The sequence below is a fragment of the Petaurus breviceps genome, unplaced genomic scaffold, assembly GCF_028583685.1.
Source record: "Petaurus breviceps papuanus isolate PSGF00001 unplaced genomic scaffold, PetGlider_PUasm1.0 90574, whole genome shotgun sequence".
Taxonomy (NCBI): Eukaryota; Metazoa; Chordata; class Mammalia; order Diprotodontia; family Petauridae; genus Petaurus; species Petaurus breviceps.
The window spans coordinates 4,781,213-4,805,884 of record NW_027187277.1 but is presented as its reverse complement, the minus strand read 5'-3'; the positions used below and the strand labels follow the sequence as shown (position 1 = coordinate 4,805,884).

Genomic DNA, 24,672 nt, shown 5'->3' with positions numbered 1-24,672 from the left:
ATATATATATATATATATATATATATATATATATAATTATATATAATATATCGGAGGGTACATGGGCATATGAATACATATGTGAATATATTTATATATGATTACAGGTATACATAGATAGAGGGCACAAGACCCATTTAATAGGAAGGGATGATACCTAAAAGGTGAAATTAAGAGGTGAGAGAGGAATATAATGAGAGGAGATGGAGAAAGATGGAATGGGGTAAACTATCTCATATAGAAGAGGTAAGGGGAAATGGTTACAATGGAGGGGAAGAATAGGAAGGCAAAAGGGAATGGGTCAACCTTATTCTCATTGAATTTGGCTAGAGGAGGGAATGACATACAAACTAAATAGGGTGTCTCACCCTACAGGAGAGTAGGGGGAAGGGGATGAGAGGGGGGATGAGGGAACGGAGGGCAGGCTTGGGGGAGAGGGAAGTTGGAAGCACCCACTTTTGAAAAAGGACGGAATCAAAGTAGAGAACAGAACAAGTGTGGGGTGGGATAGGAGGGAGGGAAATATTGTCAGTCTTTTACAATATATCTATTATGTTAATGTTTTGCATTAGCTACACATGTACAACCTATACTGAACTGCTTATCTTCCCAGTAAGGGTGGGAAGGGTGGGTTACAAGGGAGGAAGGGAATAAATCTGGAATTCAAAGTTTTACAATCAAATATTTAAAATTATATATATATATAAAAACATGTCAAAAAAAAGAATGTTAAAAAAAAAACCCACAACTTTCCCTTACAGACTTGAAAATCAATACAGTCAAAGGGTCATAAATTATTCATTCATCTATCTTCAGATATGTCCTTAAAGCATCCTTGGCAGTTAAACTCTGGTAATCTTATCTCCAAAAATCTCATTGGAGAGACATCAGTACCACATTTTAACAACCTCCTCAAAAATCTAAACTCTTTGCTGTAAAGTTTTCCCCTTATATCTCATCTAAATCTTCTTGTTCCCTCCTCTTAATAAAGACTATATCTTTAAACACTTGCCATAACCCAAAAGGGAATTTTAAAAACCATGTCCATTTTCTCCCTGATATATTTTCTTCATGAGGCTGAATAATTGCCATTTGTGTCAGCTGCACACTTCCAACTTTTCGATCATTTTTATGGCTGTTCTCTGGACTCCCTCCCAGTTCTCTTCACTCCTGGATCCCAGAATTGAACCCAGTGTTAAGGGCCAAGTCACACTGTGGGGGAATTAATGGTTCTTAAGTATAACTTTATTTATATAACCCAACATCCTATCATTTTAAAAATATGACACACATTGCTAATGGATGCTCATGTCAGAGCTATCAGATATATACCTGTAGCCATAAGCTCTACAGGAATGATGGTCAATTTTTAGAATTGTTCTCCTAGTTCTTTTATCTCATCCACTTCTTTACATTCCATAGGCACTGAATGCTTTTAATAAGTTATTCTCAGTGAAGGAATGTGACTCTCATTTTCACTTTAAAGTCTGGAGTCCATGTCTTATTTATAATAAGCCCATTTCTTATTGAAAGCTGATTAATTCCTCTAAGCATTTCAGATCACCACCACCAGGTGAGAAGCAGGGCAGATCTATTAACAGGCCCAACTTTGGAGTGTGTGAAATACATTTTCTACAAAACCAAAATCTCAAAATAAAAAATGTATTTTAAAGTAATGCTCATAGCAGAGTGTCTTAGTAATGCATATCTCAAAATAACAGAACAACCTAAAATAAGACAAACACCCACGTCACCCAGCTCAAAAATTCTCAAGCTTATTTATCTCAGCTGTTAATTTGCTTTCCCCTAGGGGATTTTCTCAGGATTTTCTCACCATTTGGCCATAGCTTGCTGTCTATCAGAGGAAAATTGCATCCCTTGCAATCTTGAAGGCACCTTATGAATGTTAACTATTTTTTAAATACTCTTAAAAATCTTGGTCTTTCCTGGGCCTCAGGTATTTTAGTTTCTTCCAAACTTAGGTGGAAGAATGTGTGTGTGTGTGTACACACATATATAAATATGTATAATGTAGATATTTATACGTAATATATATACACACACATACAACATCTGAAGTAAGAATCTTCTGGTGACTGAGAAAGGTTCACTTCCACTTTACAAACTTATACAAAGGGTCAACTTCTTTCTGCACCCTCATTTCTCTGAACTTTAATTCAAAATAGTTAAAAACTAGAACAGAATTCCTTCATAGCAGTGATGCTTTTTATTTCTGTCATCCTTCTCCTTAGCCACTTGGTCAAATTTTGAAAAACCCTCCAAGTTTCCCCTATTCTTCTGCCAATCACTGTTTTTTATTCTTACTCAGATCCTTGTTATTAGCTCCCTTGGTCCTTCTGATCCAGGATGAGTATGACCACAGCAAGGCCTCAGTAAAGACCCAGAACTCCTTGTCCAGGAATTCTCTAGTCCTGTTTATCGAATGATCCGTGTGATTTGGTTGGAAATCCTTCCTGGAGGCAGAAGAATGAGCTACAACAAGAGGTTCTGATGTTTCTCTTATAATTATCCTTTAACAGTCTTCAGTTCTGACCACTAAACTTTGTGGAAAGTTTCCAGTAAAGGCTAAGAGTAAAGAAGTTTCCCTTATATGAGGAAAAGTTAGTTCTCAGCTCCCAGGGAGCAGAAAAAAGGGATGCCTCAGCATATTGTAGTTCTGTTGCTTGAGGTTTTAACTGAGCCATTAATTAACCAGACCAGGCCTTGGAACCTAAATCGAGGAAGTCTAGGAAGCTGCAATTGGGGAAGGAAGGATATTTAACTCACACCAGGAAAGAAATAGGTTTTTAATTAAATTGGGTAACACCCCTCAAACTTGCATGGCCCTGCTCTTTTTCTAATTAAGTGAAGCAAATTTTCAGGTCATCAAGGGAATCAGAAAGGCTTTTCAATCCTCTGCTGGCTCCAGATTCCAAGGAGAAATGGACAAAATACAACCAGGGGGTAAGGCTGAGAACAAGACCCTGCAGGTTTATGCACCAGAGGATGAAAATGGGGCTGGGGCTGGGGATGTGGGTGATGAGGGTAAGATCAGGAGAGAAAAAAATGGCTATTTTTAAAATAAATCTGTAAACTTTCTTAATATTTTCTCAGAACCCTCTATAATTGATCTCACTGCCATGAAGTAAAGCTTAGAGAGAAAACATGTACATTTTTCTGAGTATCTGTCCTGTTTCCTCTGGCCTATTTCCCTTTGTAGCTGGGGAAATGGGGAGGAAAGACAAATTCACCTTCTTAGCAATGCTTTAAGGGAGGTTACATCTTCTTCCTTCTAGTCTCCAAGACTGTGCTGTCCATGTTTGTCCATGTATGTGTGCTATCTCAAGGGGCTGTGTTCGACTTATATTAGATCTAATCATTAAATAGCAGAAGCACCTTTTCTTTTTTCTTAAACCCTGAACATCTATACCCAAATGAGTCTCACCATATAAGGTTATCACTCTCGGAGGATGTAGTCCTTCCAAGGCCCAAAACTCTTTTAGACTCTTTCTTTTAGAGAGATTGGGAACAGCCTAATTTATTTTTTTTAATAGCAATTGGGGTTAAGTAATTTGCTCAAGATTACATGGCCAGTTATTTTGTGTGGGTGCTAAGTATCTGAGGCTGGAACCAATCCTGGGTCTCCTGACTCCGGGGCCGGCGCTCTTACTCACTGCGCCACCTGGCCGCCCCTGGGAACAGCCTAATTTCAAGGCCAACTTATAAGTCATGTAAGAAAAGAGGTTTATATTATTTATCCCCAAAGGTATCCTCATTTTGTTCCATGACTAATTAGGGAGGCTGCAGTTTGATATGCCTGGGTATATAACATCATGAATTTTGTCTCTCCTATTGCATTCACTGGATATAATTTTTGATTATAGTGATAATATTAAGAAAATTCCTTAGGACCATAAAATTTTAGAGTTAGAATGAATCTTGAAGATGATTTGGTCCAACTCCTACATCCTACAGATGAGGAATTTATGCAGCATAGAGTTCATGACTTCTTATCAAATATTTCTTTTATATACTGATTATCTTCTCTAGTAACTTTTTGAAATGTCTTCATTTGTATCTGATTAATTATCTCTAATCTTTGGGATCTTAAGTTGGAAGTAGGAAGGCCTATTTGTTTTTGGACTAGTTCTGACAGCTTCTCCACAGTAAAGGCTCATCTTCTTTCTGGAGATTTATTCAATTTCCTCAATTATTAGGAAATATTGTCCTTGTGATCCTCTCCAGGAGGCCTGGAATGTAAGAATATTTGCACAAAGGAGAGCAGAATCTGGCAGTTTCTCTGGATCCCACTATGGTGAAGCACAGATGGGCTGACTGGTACAAGGGGCAAAGAAAGAGAAGAAGAAAAGGAGGAAGAGAAAGAGGAAGAAGAAAAAGAAGGGGAAGGAGGAGGAAGAGGAGGAGAAGGAGAAGGAGGAGAAGGAAAAGGAGAAGAAGAAGAAGAAGAAGAAGAAGGAGGAGGAGGAGGAGGAGGAGGAGATATCATAATCATAGATCGTAGAGTCTGAAGGGAATTTTAAGATTGGTTACTGGGGCGGGGAACCTGCAGGCTTGAAGCCACATGTTGGCCCTCTAGGTCCTCAAGTGCAGTCCTTGTGCAAACTTCAAAGAACAAATCCCCTTAATAAAAGGATTTGTTCTGTAAAACTTGTACCCAATCAAAAGGCTGCACCCAACAACCTAGAAAGTCACATGTGTCCTTGAGGCTGCAGGTCCCCTACCCCTGGTAGTCAATCTCCTTCATACTACAGTTGAGAAAACTGAGGTTTGTAGAGGAAAGTTACTTCCCAGTGTTACACAGTAGGTTATGGATACAATGCAGTTTTTTTCCCCCTCAACTCTTGAGTAAAATCAGAAATATCTTAGATCAAGATCATGTATTGCTTATAAGAGGTTTTTTGAAAAGGGCAGGAATTCATCTTATTGAAAAGGGTCATTCTTTTTTTTTTTTAAAGCAATTGGTGTTAAGTAACTTGCCCAAGGTTACATGGCCAGTTATTTTGTGTGGGTGTTAAGCATCTGAGGCCAGAACTGATCCTGGGTCCTCCTGACTCTGGGGCCGGCGCTCTCACTATGCCACCTAGCAGCCCCATAAATTTTATTTTATTTTATTTTTTGATTTTTGGAGGGGGAAGGTAGGGCAATTGGAGTTAAGTGACTTGCCCAAGATCACACAGTTAGTTTTGTATTAAGTATTTGAGGTCGGATTTGAACTCAGGTCCTCCTTACTTCAGGGCCAGTGCTCTATTCACTGCGCCACTTAGTTGCCCTAGGGGCCATTATTCTTAAGTACAGAATTAAGTTTGAAAAAATATTTTAAAAATGATTTTCCTTTCTTAAAAAAATGCCAATTTCCATATCACCAGTCAGCTCTAAAATGATAAAATATGATTATGAATATAAAAGAGCCTTCAGATATTCAGAAGAATAGGTTAGGTAAATACAATTAATTGAGAGAAGTCAAGATGAAAAACAATTAGAATTAGCAGGAAATAGGGATGACCCCATATTAGAGGAGAGAACAGTATAGTTGGAAATGACCAATTCTTAATAACCAACAAAATTTGAAACTTCTTGGTACAAATACAAAAAATGGAGAGACATCAGAAGTTTCTGACTCACTATAGTTTCTTCTCTAATATATTAGAAAAAGGTCCTCGGTCCACTCCATTGAAGAAAGTTATTACAGGGACTACAAAAATCACTTCCATTACTACCAAAGTAGAGAAATTTCTTGGATTAGGTTCAAAAGAGAAAAAGCTACAGGAAGTCCTTGAAGATTATTATTGAACTCATAGAGAAAGATGAAGTCAAGAGATAAAAGTGGCAGATTCATTTGCATTAACAAACTATTAGCAAAGAAAAAATTTCCAGCAGTGAACAGCTGAATGGCCAGAAGGAATTTCTGACTGCTTACCAGTAAATTAAAAAATAATTTTGTTTCACATACCAATCCTTAACACTTTAGCCCATTATAAAGCTTAGTGTTTTGACAGCAAATACGTCCAAAAGAAGAATGATTTTCACCAAAACCTGCATTTAAAAACCATCCTCATTATTTCCATCTGCCACCACTTCTTGGTCCCCTGCTGACAAGGAGCCAAATCAATCTCAAGTTTCATTCTCTTGACTTTGCATTGTTTTGAGGAGTGACTATGTTGTGACTTCTGTCCACGGGTGAAATTATGTCACTAGGGGCACAAGATGACAGGCCATAGTGTGACATTCTGTGACACAAATGACTTGCTCATTCATTACACAGTAAAATTTTTAGAATGTGTAAAAAAAAAGTCATGCTCCAAGAACTATATTTAACCTTTTTATTCAGTCAGAAAAACAAGCCTTTCCATTGGGTCTGTCAGCATGGTAGCTCTTTCCAGTGACACCTGCTAATTTTCTCCTCACCTTTATCAACCTTATGGACTTTTAGCTTTTCTAAAAGCTTTAGAAAAGAAAGAAGAGAAGTAATTCATCCTCACTTTATCACGTCACTGGACCAGTAAAGAATCTTAAGGTAAGCATCAATCTTACACCTGGGGGCAACTCAGCTCCACCCCACAAGACTAGGTCTTTTCCTAAGTAGTATCCTTACTATCCTATGGGACATGAGCCAATAAAAAGGGTGAAAATGTTCTCTCCTGGAGAGGCTCCTCAGGGCCAGGCCAGAAGTCTTCCACCTACCTCAAAGGACCTCCTCATGTGCCACACGTCCTCCTAGCCAGCCTCCTTAAGTGAAGTTACCACAAGCTAGCACCTTGTATTGTATACCTCCTGCATAGCTTGCTTTGTAGATGGATGGATAGATAGATAGAGATATATATCTTGCATATTGTCTCCCCCACTAGATTATAAGCTCGTTGAGGGCAGGAACTGTCTTTTGCTTCTTTTTTTTTCATCCTTATAATTTATTGCAGTGACAGACACATAGTACATGCTTAATAAATCTTTATTGATTGATAAGAAATCACTACATGATATAAGTAGATGAATCAGTTTGTTCCCTACCATCTTTCTTCTTCATTTCTTCTTATAGGGGAAATAGTTTGTAGGACCTTAGATTTCTGTAGGATAGACTCTGGAGGCCATTAATTCAATGGAGAGATGAAGAAATAGCATCCCAGAGAAGTTAAGTGACTTGCCCATTAGCCAGTTAGTGGCAGATAGGGATTCTAAGTAAGGTCCTAGGACTCCAAATCCATGGCTATTTCTACTACAAGAGGGAAGTAGCAAAAGGCAGCAATGAAGAAGAAAAGGAAACCAAAATGCCCTGAAAATGAGAAGAAAGAAGGGACAGGAAAACCTAAGAAAGAATGGTGTTGAGATGTAAATGGAAACAAAACAAAACAAAACCCAATGACTCACACAGGGTTGAGCCCATCTGGTTATTTTACCTGGTGTCTGTTTTTTCAGAAGCTGCCAAGCATCTAAACAGCAAACTATAAATTGATGCAGCAGGAACCAAGTACTGTGATACCCTGATTCAACTCCTCAGGGCACTCTAGAGACTGCAGGTTACATTAAAAAGAAAAACTGAATATGGATGATGTGGAAATGAAAATATACCAAAATTATTTGCTCCAATGGAATAGGCATATTGATTCTTAGGGTCACAAATTCCCAATACAACAACAATTGATAATTTTTGGAATATAAGCCCAACAATATCCTAAATTGCATGATAAGAGTTTAATGATAAGATTCCAGATCTCTGACTTCAAATTTGGGGTTCTTTCCACTGCACTACACTCTTCTATCTCTGTATTTTTCCAACTTTAATGTAAGATGCCAAGGGATATGAAAGGTCCTAAAGAATTAGGAGTTATTTGTACCTCCCTATAGGGGATGGAGTCATTGCAACTTTATTATTATTATCTTTTTGCTTTTTTTTTTTGGGAAGGAGGAAGGCAGGGCAATTGGGGTTAAGTGACTTGCCCAAGGTCACACAGCTACTGTGTGAGGCTGGATTTTAACTCAGGTCCTCCTGACTCCAGGGCCAGTGATCTATTCACTGCACCACCTAGCCACCCCTCATTTCAACTTTAAAAGGTACCTAGTGTTCACTATGTATTAGTGCTGTACTAGGCTCATGGAAGATAAAAAAAGATATATAAGATAATGCAAATAAGACATATTCTTTACCCTTGAGAGAGTACATACAAGGCAATGTGGTGGATTCATAACCACAACATCAAGTTTCAAGAGGCTAATATGGTGCCATAGAGAATAGAAAGTTGGCCTCAGAACCAAGATAATAAAGACAACATGAGTTCAAGGACTCCTTGACACATACTGAGTCTGAGACCCTGGGAAAAGTCACTTAACCTTTAAGGACCCCAGGCAGCAATTTGAGACTATAAGGCTCTCACAAAAGTTGCCAAACTGCATGGGTGGAATGAATTGTCTTCCCAGGGAACTCTATATGCCAATGAAATCACAACCTGTCCCCCAAAAATTGTCCACCAAGAATTTATAATAAAAATCAATTTGAGGAGCTCATTCCCAGCATGTGTTTATTGTAGACACCAATGAGGAGGTCAGGATAAAGACTATATGAAAATCTCAGAGTACTTCTTCTCCAAGGTCATAAAGAAGAATAAGTAGAAAAAAGGTTGGAGATCTGCTGCTTTATTCAATTACTCTTCCCTTTTTTCCCCCATAAAGCTTTTCAATTTGATAGCCACACAATGCAAAAAATAGCTTTTGCGTTTCATGTCCCTTTTCAAATATAATCTGAACTTAAGTCTAGATTTCAGGGAAGTAGGTGGCAACAAGCCAGAAAACATAAAAGTATTTTTGAGCAAACTTAAAATAACAGCTGAAAACAGGTGTGCTGTGCATGGGAGGGAAATTTCCAGAATCTATAACAGCTTTTGCATAAATATACAAAAGTAGAATTTCTCTTAATTGCCATATTGAATCCTAGTTTCCAGGAGAGATACAAATATGTTAGAGCTTTTCATATACTTTCTGCAGGCACTGGAATATATTCTTATGTATCAATTTAAGCTGTTTGACTCATTTTTTGGAAAACCATATGAAAATGACAATTGTGGATTTTAAAAAAGTGACTGCCATTGCTATCAGCCTTGCTATCAGCCTTTTCACTGCCTGAAAAAGAAAAGCTGAGGGAAAGAGCTTGATGCCAATGAGTTGAAAAACATAATACAGTATTCCAGGTAAATAATATAAAGCAATAATAGTTAAAGTTAGGGACAAGGAATTCCAGGCTTCTCGCTCAACTCATACATGTCCAAAAATGCTGTAATGTGCAGACATACCAGAATCTACATTTATTATATTTTACAAGAGTCATTGAAAAAGATGACCTAAATGGATTTGAAGATGAATCCAAAGATTATTCTCTAGCCTTTCAATCATTCACTAAACACTGACTGAACACTTCTTATGGAAAGGCAGTATGTTAAAATGATAAGAGCTTTAATGCCAAAAAAGGACAAGCATTTTCTGTAACATTAACAATACTTTCCCATTATCAGAGGCAAATAATCCAAGGGCAATTTTTGCTTTTAAATTGTTAATGCCATCTAAATTAATTTAATTCCACTATAATAATAATCTCTACCATTATTAGCTTATAGCCTGAAGTTCTAGTATAACCTTTTAAAATAAACTCTTAAAAAAAAATCCAGGGGCAGCCAGGTGGAACAGTGATTAAGAGTGCTGGCCCTGGCGTTGGGAAACCTGGGATCGGTTCCGGCCTCAGATACTTAGCACTCACACAAAATAACTGGCCATGTAACCTTGAGCAAGTTACTTAACCCCAATTGCTTAAAAAAAAATCCAAATCTCAAACATTGAATTTATCTCTTTTACTTTTAGATGGCATGAACTTGGGGAAAGGGGAGAAGTTTATTAAGAAGGTAGACAAGAGGCAGCTAGGTGGCACAGTGAATAGAGTACCAGCTCTGGAGTTAGGAGGACCTGAGGTCAAATCCGGCCTCAGACACTTAACACTTATTAACCGTGTGACCTTGGGCAAGTCACTTAACCCCAATTGCTCTGCCTTCTCCTCTCAAAAAAAAACAACCAAAAAAAAGGTAGACAAGTAACAGAAATGAGATTCAAAATAATAGATGAGAGATGATCTGAAACAACAAAGTGAAAAATAATACAGAAAAATATAAAGTTCTGCACTAGGGGCAGTTAGGTAGCTCAGTAGATAGAGCAGGAGTGGGGAACCTACAACTTCTAGGCCACATGTGGCCTTCTAGGTCCTTGGATGTGGCCTTTTGATTGAGTCCAAGTTTTACAGAACAAATCCTTTTATTAAGGGGATTTAGTCAAAATTTAGTCAAAGGCTGCACTTGAGAACCTAGAGGGCCACATGTGGCCTAGAAGTTGTAGGTTCCCCACCCCTTGGATAAAGTGTCAGCCCTGAAGGCAGTGAGACCTAAGTATAAATATGGCTTAAGAATTACTAGCTGTGTCACCCTGGGCAAGTCACTTAACCCCATTTGTCCCAGTTCCTAATCTGTAAAATGGCAACATACTAGAGAAGGGAAAGGTAAAACACTCCAATACATTTTCCAAGAAAACTGTCCATGAGGTCATGTAGAGTTGGACACTTCTGAAAGACTGAACAAAATCTGCAATGACTTTCAAAAACTCAACTGTAAAAACATCAGAATGAGGGAGAGCTAAGTTAATAGCTTTATGTTAAAAAAAAAAAAAGATCAGTGTCTAGACAGCCTGGTTTGCTAGACAGGGAGTCAGAGTTTGAGTCAGGAAGACTTATTTATGGACACACACTAGCCTCATGACCCCAGGTAAGTCACTTAAACACTTTGTGTTCCTAGGAGATTATTACAATGATGTAGGTGTGAGGGGTCAGAACATGAGGAGTTACCAGGAGGAAGAGAAAGGAACTGAGGAGTAAAAGAGACATATTTTTAAAAAAAGAGGAAGCAAAAGTTTTTAGGGCATGATTAGCTATGAGGGGCTAAAGAGAAGGAAGAGTCAGATAGTTAAAGGTTCTGGCTTTAGGGGATAAAGAAGAGGAAACTGGGAAAAAGATTAGGGTAATGAGTTAATAAAATTTTAGACCTGCTGAATTTGACTTCTTCAACTAGAAATCATGAAATTTAGATTTAGTTTGGGATCTAGGGCTGAAAGGGAACTCAAAGAACATGTAGTTCAATTTTCTTCATTTTACAGATAGGGAAACCAAGGCCCAGGGAAATTAAGTGACTTCTTCAAGGTAATACAAGAAGTAAGCATCACAGGTGGAATTTGAATCCAGGTCACTGAGGTTTAGAGCCAATACTTGTACCATGCTACTTCTATCATCCTCAAAGCAAACAAGAGGGTCTTGTTAAAAAAACAATATTTAAAACTGCCTTTACAAATATCAATAATGAATGTGATGGAAAAACAAAAGCCATAAATAAAAAGTGAGATAATTTTTAAAAAGAAGATATACCCAACACTTATTTATCATTTTCTATTTACTGGGTAGAGATGTCATTCTTTATAACTAAAAAGCTGAGATGCTTTGAAAAGAATAAATTTTAGATAAAAGGTAGACCTAAGAGCAAAGGACTTTCATCTCTACAAGGAAGTGTCCCTTCTCATAACCTCTATAATTAAGAACAAAAGAATATAATTTCCCAATTAAGATAATAACTTTCATGCTTCATCCACACTTAGTAACTTCCTGAGTTATTTTATCTCCCCATTAAAGGTTATCTAAATTACACAGGTAATATAGGCTATATAGGTTATATCAGTTAAATAAACATTAAACATACTTGTTATATGAGCTCTCACTTAGAATAAGGGGTTATACAACCAAAGAAAAGGGGGAAAAATTCCCCTTAATTGTATTGAAGACTGATAAGCAAACAAAATTCCCCTCCCCTATTTTTACCCTGAGCAACAAGAAGATAACATATTTTTAAAAACAGTTGAAACAATAAAGGTCATAGGGTACAGTAGAAGAAAACCAGACCCAGAGTAAAGAATCCTTGGATTTCATTCTTGGCTGTGTGATCTTAAAGAAATCACCTATTCAACCTAAGCTTCAGTTTCCTTACTGGAAAATGAGGATAATAGTGTAAGTCTTTTGTTTCTTCTAATTGATCCAGTGAAATAATGTATGTGGAAAGCATTCTGAAAATGGCAGAGCACTCTGGGAATCTGTCAAATGTCATAATAATATGGGAGAGGAAGACTGGAGCATTATTTCAAAAGAGGACTTTACCATGCTGGAGTTATTAAAGAAACCAGACGGGGCGGCTAGGTGGCACAGTGAATACAGCACCGGCCCAGGAGTCAGGAGGATTTGAGTTCAAATCCAGCCTCAGACACTTAACACAAAAACTAGCCATGTGACCTTGGGCAAGTCACTTAACCCCAATTGCCCTCCAAAAAGCAAAAACAACAACAAAAGAAATCAGATTTGGAATACAGAAGAGATGACTTCCAACATTTGCTGAGAATGAACTGTACGGGTCATCCAAATTTGTGTGGGTACCTTAGATTCAAGATGTAGTAAGTCCAATGATGATGGTAAATCCACAAAATATACCTAAATGGCTCACATAGGTCTGGCTGACCCGTGCAGGTCAAAACTAGGCCAATGTTGGTGATATTCATTCAGTTTTATTCATTTGTTCAACACTATCCTGTGAAATTGTAAGTAGTTTAATGACAGTGTCTTCTTTTTTTTTTGCTTTTTGGAGGGCAATTGGGGTTAAGTGACTTGCCCAAGGTCACACTGCTAGTTTTTGTGTTAAGTGTCTGAGGCCAGATTTAAACTCAGGTCCTCCTGACTCCGGGGCTGGTGCTCTATTCACTGTGCCACCTAGTCGCCCCTGAAAGTGTCTTCTTAAAACATGTTTTACTTATTTTTTTGATTTGGGTACATTTACAGTATTAGTTCTGCAATAACAGTTAATTCTTCTTTATTGTCCTCATCCACATAGCAGAAATATACTTCTCTCAGGCAGGATGATTGATCTAAATGACAAATGACATCTCTGTTCTCCCTTTTTAAATACTTTTGTTTTCATGTTTTTAATGAAAATATAAGCCCTTTGTCAAAATGTTCTTTTCAAGTCTTATGTTTAAAGAAAGCACATTTGAGAGTATGAAAAATCTTCCTGTCACTGTGGCTAGAGAACTAATATATTCAGGATGCCTCCTGGCTTCTCACATCTGGAAACAGGATGATTCTACTAGACTGAAAATGGCATTAAAACAAGAAGCATCTGATATTCAATAGATGAGTAATTACTTTACACAGAGTCAATGGACTTTCTAAATCAATCAATAATAATCAATGAACATTTGTTAAGCATCCACTATGTGCCAAACGCCGTGCTAAGTGCTGGGGATACAAAAAGAGCCAAAAGATGATCCCTGCTCTTGATGAGCTTACAATCTAATGTGAAAGACAACATGTAAGCATCCATATACCAACCCAGCAAACATATATGATATAGAAAGTTATAACTAGGGTAAATGGGAAATAATTAGCAGAGAGAAAGCAGTAGAATTATGGGAAGAATTATGAAGAAAAAAGAGGAAAATCTCAAGATACTCCTACATTCTAATTGCTAGAAACCTAAGAAATCCATCTGTGCAAGAATTAAAACCAAATAATTTCATGTGTCTAATACCAATCAACAAATTAGCCTCAAGGATAGACACAACATGTCTGTATCAGAAGATAAAATGTTCAGTTACCTTGTTGACAAGGGTGACTATGTCGCCTTCTCTGATTGTCAGTTCATCTTCATTCTGTGCTTCATAGGGAAATATGACTTTGCAATAATCCTTGCCTATTAAAAAAAAGGCACATATTTTTTATAGAGCTATAACCAATTGCATATCTTATAACATAATGTTCTCATCCATAGACCTAGGGAAAAAACAACACCTAGAACAGAGAACCAATGCATGACAACAGAGTAATGTTATGTAATAAAGCATAAGTAGATAATACCCAAGATTAATATTTTACTTCTTCCTCCTCTCTTCAAGTATAATCTGAAATTAAAAAGTGCTACTAATTGCGTTAACTTTATAGAACAGCGAAATAAGAAAACAGCTCTAGGTAACAATGAAATGTCTTTAAATTAATATTAGTAGTCCATACTTTATTAGTAACAACAAATTTAAACATCAGGTTTTCCCACACATCATCATATCAACAAGGAGTCTCATGCCCAAACATTTCCAAAGTTCATTTGTTACACAGGAAAACCAGTCATACAGACTGATAAAATTAGTGTGCATTCTGGGAAGAAAACTCAACAGTTTTCTTTAATAGCACTATAATAAGTTGAAATATTGCATGAACATGTATAAATTTTATTTATAAAAATTAGGCCACTGGAAACCTTCAATGATATTGGCTAGATGGTCTATAATATGCACACCTATTTGCCAGAATATACAAATAGGGGCAGCTAGGTAGCATGGTTGATAGATCAATGGCTCTGAAATCTGGAGGACCTGAGATCAAATCCAACCTCAAACACTAACTAGCTGTGTGACCCTGGGCAAGTCATTTAAGCCAATCGAAGAAGAAAGAAGAAGAGGAGGAGAATACACCTATATACATATATAACACATTGATATACATATACATTATATATATATATATATATATATATATATATATATGTAATGGCTCATAAGCAAAAACTCACCAATTTTTGGATACAACTACCTATCTTCATCTTAGCCATGCCTCAATGAAGAAAAACACTACCAACTCAAAAAATCAAAACTTGAAATACCAGATGAATTATGGATGAAAATGACGTAATTTACACTTTGCATGGGCACAAAATCTGCAGACAATGAAATCCATTAGAAGGTATTTAGGCTTTGAGGAGGCAGGAAGACAGAAGACCACTAGAAGGAAGAGTCACCTGAAGGAGGTTTTGTTTAGTTTGTCTAGGACATGTAAAAATTAACAATCTTAAAATTTGCAAATAGCTCTAAATTTTTCTGTATACATGGGCTAGTCTCTATATATGGACTATAACACAGTTAAATATTAATAACCCTATGACCACACATTCTAATTTTGATCTTTTATATATACTGTCCATCAATCAGACACGTATAAATAACAGCAAATTCTTCAGCAAGTAAACAGTAAAATCTTCAGCAAGGCTAACATACTATACATATCTATAATTAATGTGTTTACTGGAATTATAGATTCATTAAAAATCTGCTAATTAGTCAAATGTGTAGACATTTCTGATGTTTTGGTTTGAAAGCATTAGTTAAGTGAAATAACGATTAGAGTATAAAACTCCAAGCTTCACAAGAGGTACAATGCATCAATTAGACTAGTCGCTAATGCTATAACTTAATTAATTAATAATTAATGCCATGATTAATTAATTAGTAAGTAAACAGAAAAATCTTCAGTAAGACCAACATACTATACATATCTATAATTAATGTGTTTATTGGAATTATAGATTCATTAAAAATCAGGTAGTGAAATGTGTAGACGCTTCTGATCTTTTAGTTTGAAAGCATCAATTAAATGAATAAATGATTAGTGTAAAACCCCAAGCTTTACAAACAGTACAATCCATCAATCACTGATATTCTACATTTAAGTCAATTCAGTGATTATTTGAGCACCAACTGTGCTAAGTAAGCATTGTAGGGGACAGAGATCTGTCTAACACAGAGCTCCTTTCCTCAAGATTACAGTTTAGTTTGGGGAGACAAGGTCAATATGCAGAATGACTCCAAGACACTATATAAATATGAACACTAAGTCAAAGGTCAGAAAATACAATATATGTACCATTAACATCTACAAGAACAGCTAGCATTTATATATCACTTTAAGGCTTGCAAAATGCTTTACAATGTTACTTTATTTGATCTTCACGAGAATCCTGTGAGGCAGGTGCTATGATTATTGAAACCGAGAGACCTTAAGTGAATTGTCCAGTGTTACAGTTAATAAGTGTCTGAAGAGAATCTGAATTTAGGTCTTCCTGACTACAAGTTCAGCACTTTATCCACAAGAACACCTGTGTAAATAAACCCTTTATGACATGGATAGCTAGAATTTACATAGCACCTACTATGTTCCAGGCACCATGCTAATCACTTTTACAAATATTATCTCATTTGATCCTCAAAATAACCTGGGAAGGGAGGTGCTATTATTATGCCCTTTTTATAGTTGAGGAAATGAGGCAAAAAGAGGTTATATGACTTGCCCAAGGTCACAAAGCTAGTAAGTGGCTGAGGATAGATTTGAATTCTAGTCTTTCTGACTCCAGGCCCAGTGTTTTATCCACTGTACCACCTAGCTGCCTTTATATCACCATTATCTCAAAATCCTCAATTATCCCCTGATATGCATGTTGCTAAATAAAGCCCACTTTAAAATGTTATTATACATTCATTTTCCTTATGTTATTAATATTAAACATTACCATCTTTGAGTCATCCAAATGTTCCGACTGAAAAATTTTTGAAAAACTAAAAAATCATATATGGAAAACTTTCCACGGGAGAAAGAAAATTGGCTCATTCATTCATTCACTCATACATTCATTATTTCCCTATTGATCACAATGATGGTTTATATTATGACCAACAGCCTTGAATAAATATATACTACTATTAGAATAACATTGTTCTACACAGCCCTGGAAAGCCATTATCTGTCAGAAAGTGTGCTCTGTGGCTTTTAAATAATTCTTACTTTATAAGTCATCATGACATCCTGAATGAGAATATGTAGTTGAGTGGTCATTTTAGAACACTGACGGATCAATGATAAAAAATATTGGGAACTCCACAGGTCCTATTCCCATTCTCAGCAGTTAAATAAGTTAATAAAGGAGGTCCTGGTGTAAAAACTGTTCTGATAGCCTGTCTGAAGAACTATTAAATCAACAAAGTAGTATATATTGTCCCCAACTAATTTATGTTGTTATTCAGTCATTTTTAGTCGTGTCTAACTCTTCATGACCCCATTTGGGTTTTCTTGGCAAAGATACTAGAGTAGTTTGCCACTTCCACCTCCAGACCATTTTGCAGATGAGGAAACTAAGGAAAACAGGGTTCAGTGACTTGCTCTGGGTCACATAACTAGTAAATGTCTGAGGCTAGATTTGAACTAAGGAAGATGATTCTTCCTGACCTCAGGGCCAGCACTCTATCCACTGAGCCACCTAGCTGCCCCAACTGATCTCCCATTATCACATTGTATGTTAACAAGTCTGTGGAATAGGTAGGATAGGTAGATAATTACTATTCCCCTTCATAGATAAAGAAATAGGATAGGGCTACAGACTGGAACAACTACTTACTTCATTGTTAAAGGGACCCTCCCAGGTGAATAAACTCCCTCTCTCTTCCACTGCGGACCAGCAACTTCTTTGCAATTTATAGTCCTGGTGAGTTGCCCAGAGGACCAAAAGGTTAAGTGACTCCTAGGATCAATCAGTGTCTGGGTTAGGATGTGAACCAAGGCCAGCTCTCCATCCCTTACACTATGCAGCCTCTCCAAAGGAAACAGCCATAGGTTAAATGTCTTGCTCAAAGTCACAAAATTAGTGACAGAGCAAGGACCAAAACAAAGCCCCTAGCTCCTGGTCCAGCAGAATCTCCTATTACAATATACCATATTTTCATCTGTACGATTTTCTTCCAAGCAAATTTCTAGACAACAGATAGCCCAGGAGGGACATTAATGTGTCTTCAATTATCAGTCTGTACTAATGAGAAGCCTGGTACTTTGCCTAATATGTGTGTATCCCAAAGGAATCATACATTTAGAGCTAGAAGGAACTTCAGACACCATCTATTCTAATTCCTTCATCTTAGGTGAGGAAATTACAAAGGCCCAGAAAAATTAAATGCCTTGTGCAATACCATAAAACAACTATGCAATGAAGTCGGGATATGTTACACTGTATGAGAGAATGCTGTGTAAATATATAGCCATATGTTTTATGTTCATAAATACAAATATGCACACATCTCTCACAATTTTCTCATCTCTTGTCATTTGACAATCTCAAAGTTCTCCACAAAAGCAAATTATTTCCCTTCCAAAGGTTGTCTGGCAGCAACTCCCTCATCTTCCCTCTTCTTCATCTCAAAGCATTCTCTGGAGACACATCCTTAATGCCTTGAAATGTCTCTAAATCTTCATGTATCTTTTTATTCATTCCTTCCCCCCCGCCTTCTTTTTCCTTTTCCAAAGGTGACCCTTCTGACTTACACACTTTCAGGGATCCTTTTTTTTTTGTTTTTGTTTTGTTTCTCAGGAATCCTTTTAATACAAGCTTATTCAAGTCTCTCTTATCTTAACAATAACTTTCCTTGAGTCCTACTGCCTCCCTGAGCTACTGTCCTCTCACATCAGCTAAACTTAAGAGAATCACTTTGGTAAGATCACAGATGTAAATTTGGAAGGGGCATTGGAAGCTACCTAATACAGCCCCTTTCCTTTCCAGATGTGGAAATTGAGGCCCAAGGTCAAACATGCTGCTTGATTGGTTATTGTTCTTCTTCTGTGAAGAGTACTAAAATGACATCACTATGTTGGGAGTCAAGGTACAGCATATTTGTCTGTGGCCGATCAGACCAAACAAGCTTAGAAGGTTCTACCACAGGTCAGGCACAAATGAACATCTGGAGTGGAGAGATCTCTAAATTTGCATATCTCACGTTTTGCACACCCTGCTGGGCAGTCCTGTGCTAATGTCTTCTATATCTCACAATCAGTTCCAGAGTTCTTCAGAGAGACCTTAAGAGTATATCCTTGTATCACATCTTCCAATCTCCATGTGAGCGCTTGCTTTGTGTGAGTTTTCCATAAAATAGTCTTTTAGGCAGACATACATTTGGCATTCAAATAATGTGGCCAACTTAATGAAATTTTACTCTCTGCAGTAGAGGTTGAATGCTTGGCAGTTCAGCTTCAGAAAGGACCTCGAGTAACTTACCTCGTCAGGTGATCTTCAGAATCTTCCTAAGACAATTAAGTTTCCTGGTGTGGCACCAGCATACTGTCTAGGTATCATGGGCATATTACAACAAAGAGGTCAGCACAGTGTTTCTGTAGACCTTCAGTTTGGTAGGCTAACTTGTGTCTCCTACTCTTTCCTTCAGAGCCTCTCAAACACTGAGCTAGCTCTGGCAATGCATACATCAACCTCATCATGTATATGAACATTCCTGAAAAGTATACTGTCAAGGTAAGTAAACTTAGCCATAGTATTCACATTTTCTCCATTTCCTATAACCAGCGGTTCCATGTATGGATGGTATGATGCTGGCTGGGGGCAAATCTATTTTTTTTGGTGTTAATTGTTAGGCCAAAATTAGCATAACCAGCAGAGATCTATCCATATTCTGTTGCATTAGCCTCAGAGGCTGCACTGAGTGCACAATCATCTGCAAACAAAAAGTCAGATACCAATTTTCTCTCTACTTCAGTCTTAACTTGTAGCCTTTTCAAGTTAAATAATTTACCATCAGAGTGGTAGCTGACCTTGATGCCATTTTCATCCTCACTAAAGGCATCCAAACATCACTGAAAACACCATGCTAAAAAGCATGAGAGCAAGCACACAGTCCTGCTTCACTCCATTGGCCACTGGGAAAGCTTGAGAGCATCATCCATTATCCAGAACCTGCACAAGCATGCCATTATGAAACTGATATATAATGCTGATGAACTCTGGGCAACCAAACTTCACCATAATCTTCCACAGGCCTTCACAACTGACAGCACCAAAGGCCTTGGTCAGATTAACAAATGTTGTGTACAGACCTCTATTTTGCTCCCGGCATTTTTCCTGGAGACGTTGGGCAGCAAACACCATATCAACTCTTCCTTGGCCCTTTCTAAAGCCACACTAGCTATTGGGTAGATGACCATCTTCCAGGTGAAGAATCAGTCTATTAAGGAGGACTCAGTAACTAAAAGAGAGAAACCCCCCACCCACCCTGTGATTGTCATAGGACAACCTATTTTCCTTTTCCTTTATAGAGAGGGGCAATGGAGGCATCCTCGAACTCCTTGAGTATAATCTCCTCTTGACATATAACCTGGGAGATTTCAGTCTGCTTTTGTATAAGCAGTGGACCCCCTGCCTTGTAAATATCAGCTGGAATAGAACAAGCACCAGGTGCTTTGCCACTAGAGACGAGCTGAATGGCATTCAAAGTTTGGCTAGAGAGGGAATGACCTCCACCTGAGATATATAGTCAATGTCTTCAGCACTGGTTGATGACAGTCCATTGAAAACACTATGGAAGTGTTCAGCCTCTCTCTCTAGGATCATATCCTTATCACCATTTAATGTGGCTCCAACAGCACTGGGTAGCTGAAATGCACCATAGATCTTTGGCCCATAAATAGCCTTCAGAACATCAAAAAAATTTTACCATCAGTCTAAAACTGAATTTCATCTGCCTTCTCACTGAGCCAGGAATCCTACATCTCTCAGCTTTGCTTTCACTTTACTTTTGATGGAGTTTAATGTTGCCTTCTTAGAGACAAATGAACTATGCTGATGGTAAACCCCGTGGAGTTCTCATTTTTCATTTAGCAGCCTCTGAATTTTTCCATTACTTTCATCAAACCAATCTTGATGTTTATGAGTGTTCTGGCCCAGATGAGTAAATATAGTGCTATACACCAAATTTCTGAAAGCTGCCCCCTCCTTTTCTGCTCCATCGTTACCAATTGTGTGTTGGTTCAGCTTTCCCTCCAAGTTAGCAACAAACTGTGCAGGCTCAGAAGAGTGGTCTAATCTGCTGACATTAAGTCTTTTGGCAGTCATCTTGCCTGGGGTGGGGGGAATGGGACAACACACCAGTTTTGACTGAATGTGAATGTTTACCTTGGAGAGGATGAGTCTATGATTAGTCCAGCACTCTGTACCACACATCGCCTTCATTATTCTCCCGTCCTGTCTGTCGCTTCTTTTTACAATGATATAATCTATTAAATGCTAATGTTTGCTATGAGGGTCCATCCATGGAGTGTTATTACATTTGGGTACCTAGATGACAATGTTAGTGATGAGAAGGTCATGAGATACACAAGTCTTCAGCAGCAAGTGACTATTGCTGTTGCTCTTTCCAACCTCATTCCTCCCTGCCACATTCAATAATCTGTGCCTTCTCCAACATTAAAGTCACCCAGAATTACAAGCTTGTCTTCTTTTGACACATTGATGATAACGGTCTCCAGGTATTTGTAAAATGTTTTCTCTGAACTCATTAGGGTTCATCATGGTGGAAGTATACACACTCTTCCATTGTCATCAAAATCCAGTGGCAAGACAGAAGTTGAGCTGACTGGTGATTGCTCAGGATACAGTGTATGGCCTTGGCATCTTTGATGTTTAACCAGGTTCTAAGTACTCCACAGCACCTGCTTCCACCACCTTTGTAGCTCACTCAAACAAGGTGTTCACATCTGCCCACTCAGCCAGCAGATGTCTTCACATGCTTGGGGCAGATACCCCACTAATTCACTGCCAGGTTTGAGGTCCATCGTTCATCCTCAACCTGGTTTGCCCTGTCTGCTGAAACAGTTCACCAGGGTGTAGTCACTGTGCATACTGCAGCTTCTTGGAGCCATGAATGAGAGCTAGACAATTGGTTAGACTCCAAAGGTGAAAAGCAGCCCTAAAAAGGACTCAGCAGTTTTTACACCAGAGGTACTGGTCTTCCTAGAACACCCATACACCCCAAATACATAAGTAGTAGAGACAGCCTTTGAAAGTGATACTGTGATATTGGCCTCTTTGCTTTTCCTAGGCAAGATGCTATTTCCCAATTCTGGCTGGCCCTCATGCTTAGATTTCTCTCCCTCTTTGACTCTGCCTCCTGAATTCCTACAAGTCCCACCTAAAATTCCACCTACTACATGAAGCCTTTCCCATTCCCCCTTAATGCTAGCACCTTCCTCTGTTGACTAGTTCTAATTTCTCCTGTATAAATCTTGTTCATACATACTTATTTGCATGTTGCCTCCCCCATCAGATTCTGAACTCCTCAAGAGTAAGGATTGTTTTTTTGCCTTTTTTTTTTGGATCCCCAGCACTCTGCACAGTGCCTGGAAGATAGTAGATGCTTTATAAATGCTTGTTCTCTACTGCCCACAAACATTCACTAACTCCACTAACTAGACACCACCAACTCAGACTCCTACTCCTCTTCTGGGCATCTATGGCACCATATTATCCCAGTTTTCTTCTTCTTCCCTGGGCTATTCCCTTCTCTGCCATCTTTTTTCCAGGTAAGATTCCTCCTCCCAACTCTACAAAAGACTTTAGTTTATTTCTCTGCCCTCCCCACTCTGCTCTTGCTTCACACTCTCTGCTCTGGAATTCATCTACATTCTTTGTTACAAGGGATTACTCTCTGGTAGGATTTGGTAGGAGGAAGGACAGCAAGATATGCAAGAGATGTGGGGGAAAAAAGAGCTGTAAAAAATTCAATAGGACATCTTTAGCTTTCTATAGAAATGCCTAAACCCTTCTTAATTTGTAATAAACTCTAAGCACAGAAGTAGGCTTTCTTAAAAAAAAAAAAAGAAACTACCTACATCAAAATAACACATAATGTGGAAATATGTTTTACATGTCTTCATATCATATTTTGTGCCTTCTTAATGAGTGGGAGAGGGTTATAGGGGAAGGAGAGAACTAAGAACTGAAAATACAATTTTTAAAAATTAAATTAAATTTTTAAAGAACACATAATAGAGCCAGCTATTAAAAATAAATGAATAGCATACAACTCCTCATAACAAAATACATTATCTGCACTCCCCAAAAGGTCACAATGATAACAACTGACATGTAATATATAAAACCCACTAAACTTTGCAAAGTTCTGTATCTCACCTAAGCTTCCCAACAACCCTATGGCATCAGTACTACAAGGATTCTTATGTGTGTTTAGGTATGAAGAAATTGAGCTGGAGAAAGGTAAAGTGATTTGTCTGTAATCACATGGCTCATTAAACACCAAAAGGAGTGTGTGTACCTGAGTCTTCCTGATTCCAAGTCTTACATTCTCTCTACCATAACATGATGCTCCCCAAATGCTAACCATAACATTTAGCATCAGATCAGTTAAAGCGCTACAAGGGATCACAGAAAGGTTTTCTAAATAAAGGAGCTCAGGCTTTTCTGATGTTTCACAATCAGCTCACAAACAAAACTTCATGCTTTCATTTTAAAAGCCCATTTCCAGATATTCCACAATGTAGAAGATGAATAATAGCATTAGAGTTAAAAAATCTATATCAGTGGGTCCATTTCTTATTTGTTTTTTTAATAGTATTTTCCCTGATTACATGTAAAGATAGTTTTAACATTCGTTTTTGTAAAATTTTGAGTTCCAAATTTTCTCCCTTTCATTCTTCCTCCCTTTCTCCTCTCCCCCCTCCTCAAGACAGCAAGTGATCTGAAATAGATTATACATATACAATCATGTTAAGCATATCTCCACATTACTCATGTGGTGAAAGAAGAATCAGAACAAAAGGGAAAAACCAAGAGAAAGAAAAAACAAAGAATAAAAATAGTGTAAATAGCATGTTTCAAACTGCATTCAGACTTCATAATTCTTTCTCCTGATGTGGTTAGCATTTTCCATCACAAGTCTTTTGGAACTGTCTTGGATCACTGTAATGCTGAGAAGAGCTAAGTCTATCAGTTGATCATTGCATAATGTTGCTGTTACTGTGTACAATGTTCTCCTGGTTCTGCTCACTTCACTTGGTATCAGTTCATGTAACTCTTTCAAGATTTTTCTGAGATCTGCCTGTTCATTTCTTATGTCACAGTAGTATTCCATTACATTCATATACCACAACTTGTTAGACCATTCCCCAACTAATGGGCATCTCCTCAATTTCCTTAGTACAAGTCAGGAACTGCCATGAAGTCTATAGTAAGATACAGAAGGTAGTTTTTCTAGCGTAAAGAGTATTGGATTTGAAGGTCAAAGACCCTGGATTCAAATTATGGTTCTGTTAATGTATCCTACTGGGCAATTCACTTAACCTCTAACTCTTTGCAGTTTCCTTATCTGTAGAGTAAGAGGGACTGGACGAGATAATCATCACTATCGTGTGTTCCACCTCTAAATCCTATGATATCAAGATATCATGGCTTTTGTTCTCCAACTGCCTCATCACCCTACTCTGACAGCTTCAGCTTTGGGCCGGGCAATGGAAGTGACAGAAAGCGACCATGAGGTGTTGGAAAGCAAAGGATACCAGAACTGCCAATAGTGGCAGCAGGTTTCTCCTTGCTGGGCTTGGTTTGTGGAGTCCATTCCCCTGGACCTGAGTGGTCCTGGAATGTTTCTGATAGAATAAGATAGCCAACACCCAAAACAGGAAATTTCTGTCTTCTTCAAAATCCACCTGATTCCTGACTCCATCGATGCCCTGATATCCAGGTCCCAAGTTCCCCTAAAATTCTAGGTTATCTAAAAAACTGTGCCTGCTGGATTCATGAGTCAAGATCAAATAGATATTCACTAAGAAGGAAATGGCAGTGAGGAACTAAATAAACTCAAACTGGGCATTTCCTAAAATTCCTAGATCAAAGCAGCTTCTCTACTAAGGGAATTCTGGGATGAGGAGACCGG

General features: G+C 37.9%; 1 protein-coding gene across 10 annotated transcripts in view; it reads right to left on the bottom strand.

Moving 5' to 3' along the window:
- The window catches only part of SH3KBP1 (SH3 domain containing kinase binding protein 1), a 472,618-nt gene that overhangs the window by 124,526 nt on the left and 323,420 nt on the right, over nucleotides 1-24,672 (bottom strand). For all 10 annotated transcript variants that reach the window (XM_069063466.1, XM_069063459.1, XM_069063456.1 and 7 more), the window contains one exon: nucleotides 13,729-13,823. In XM_069063466.1, the coding sequence (XP_068919567.1) occupies nucleotides 13,729-13,823 (95 nt within the window). The remainder of the gene's footprint in view (nucleotides 1-13,728; nucleotides 13,824-24,672) is intronic.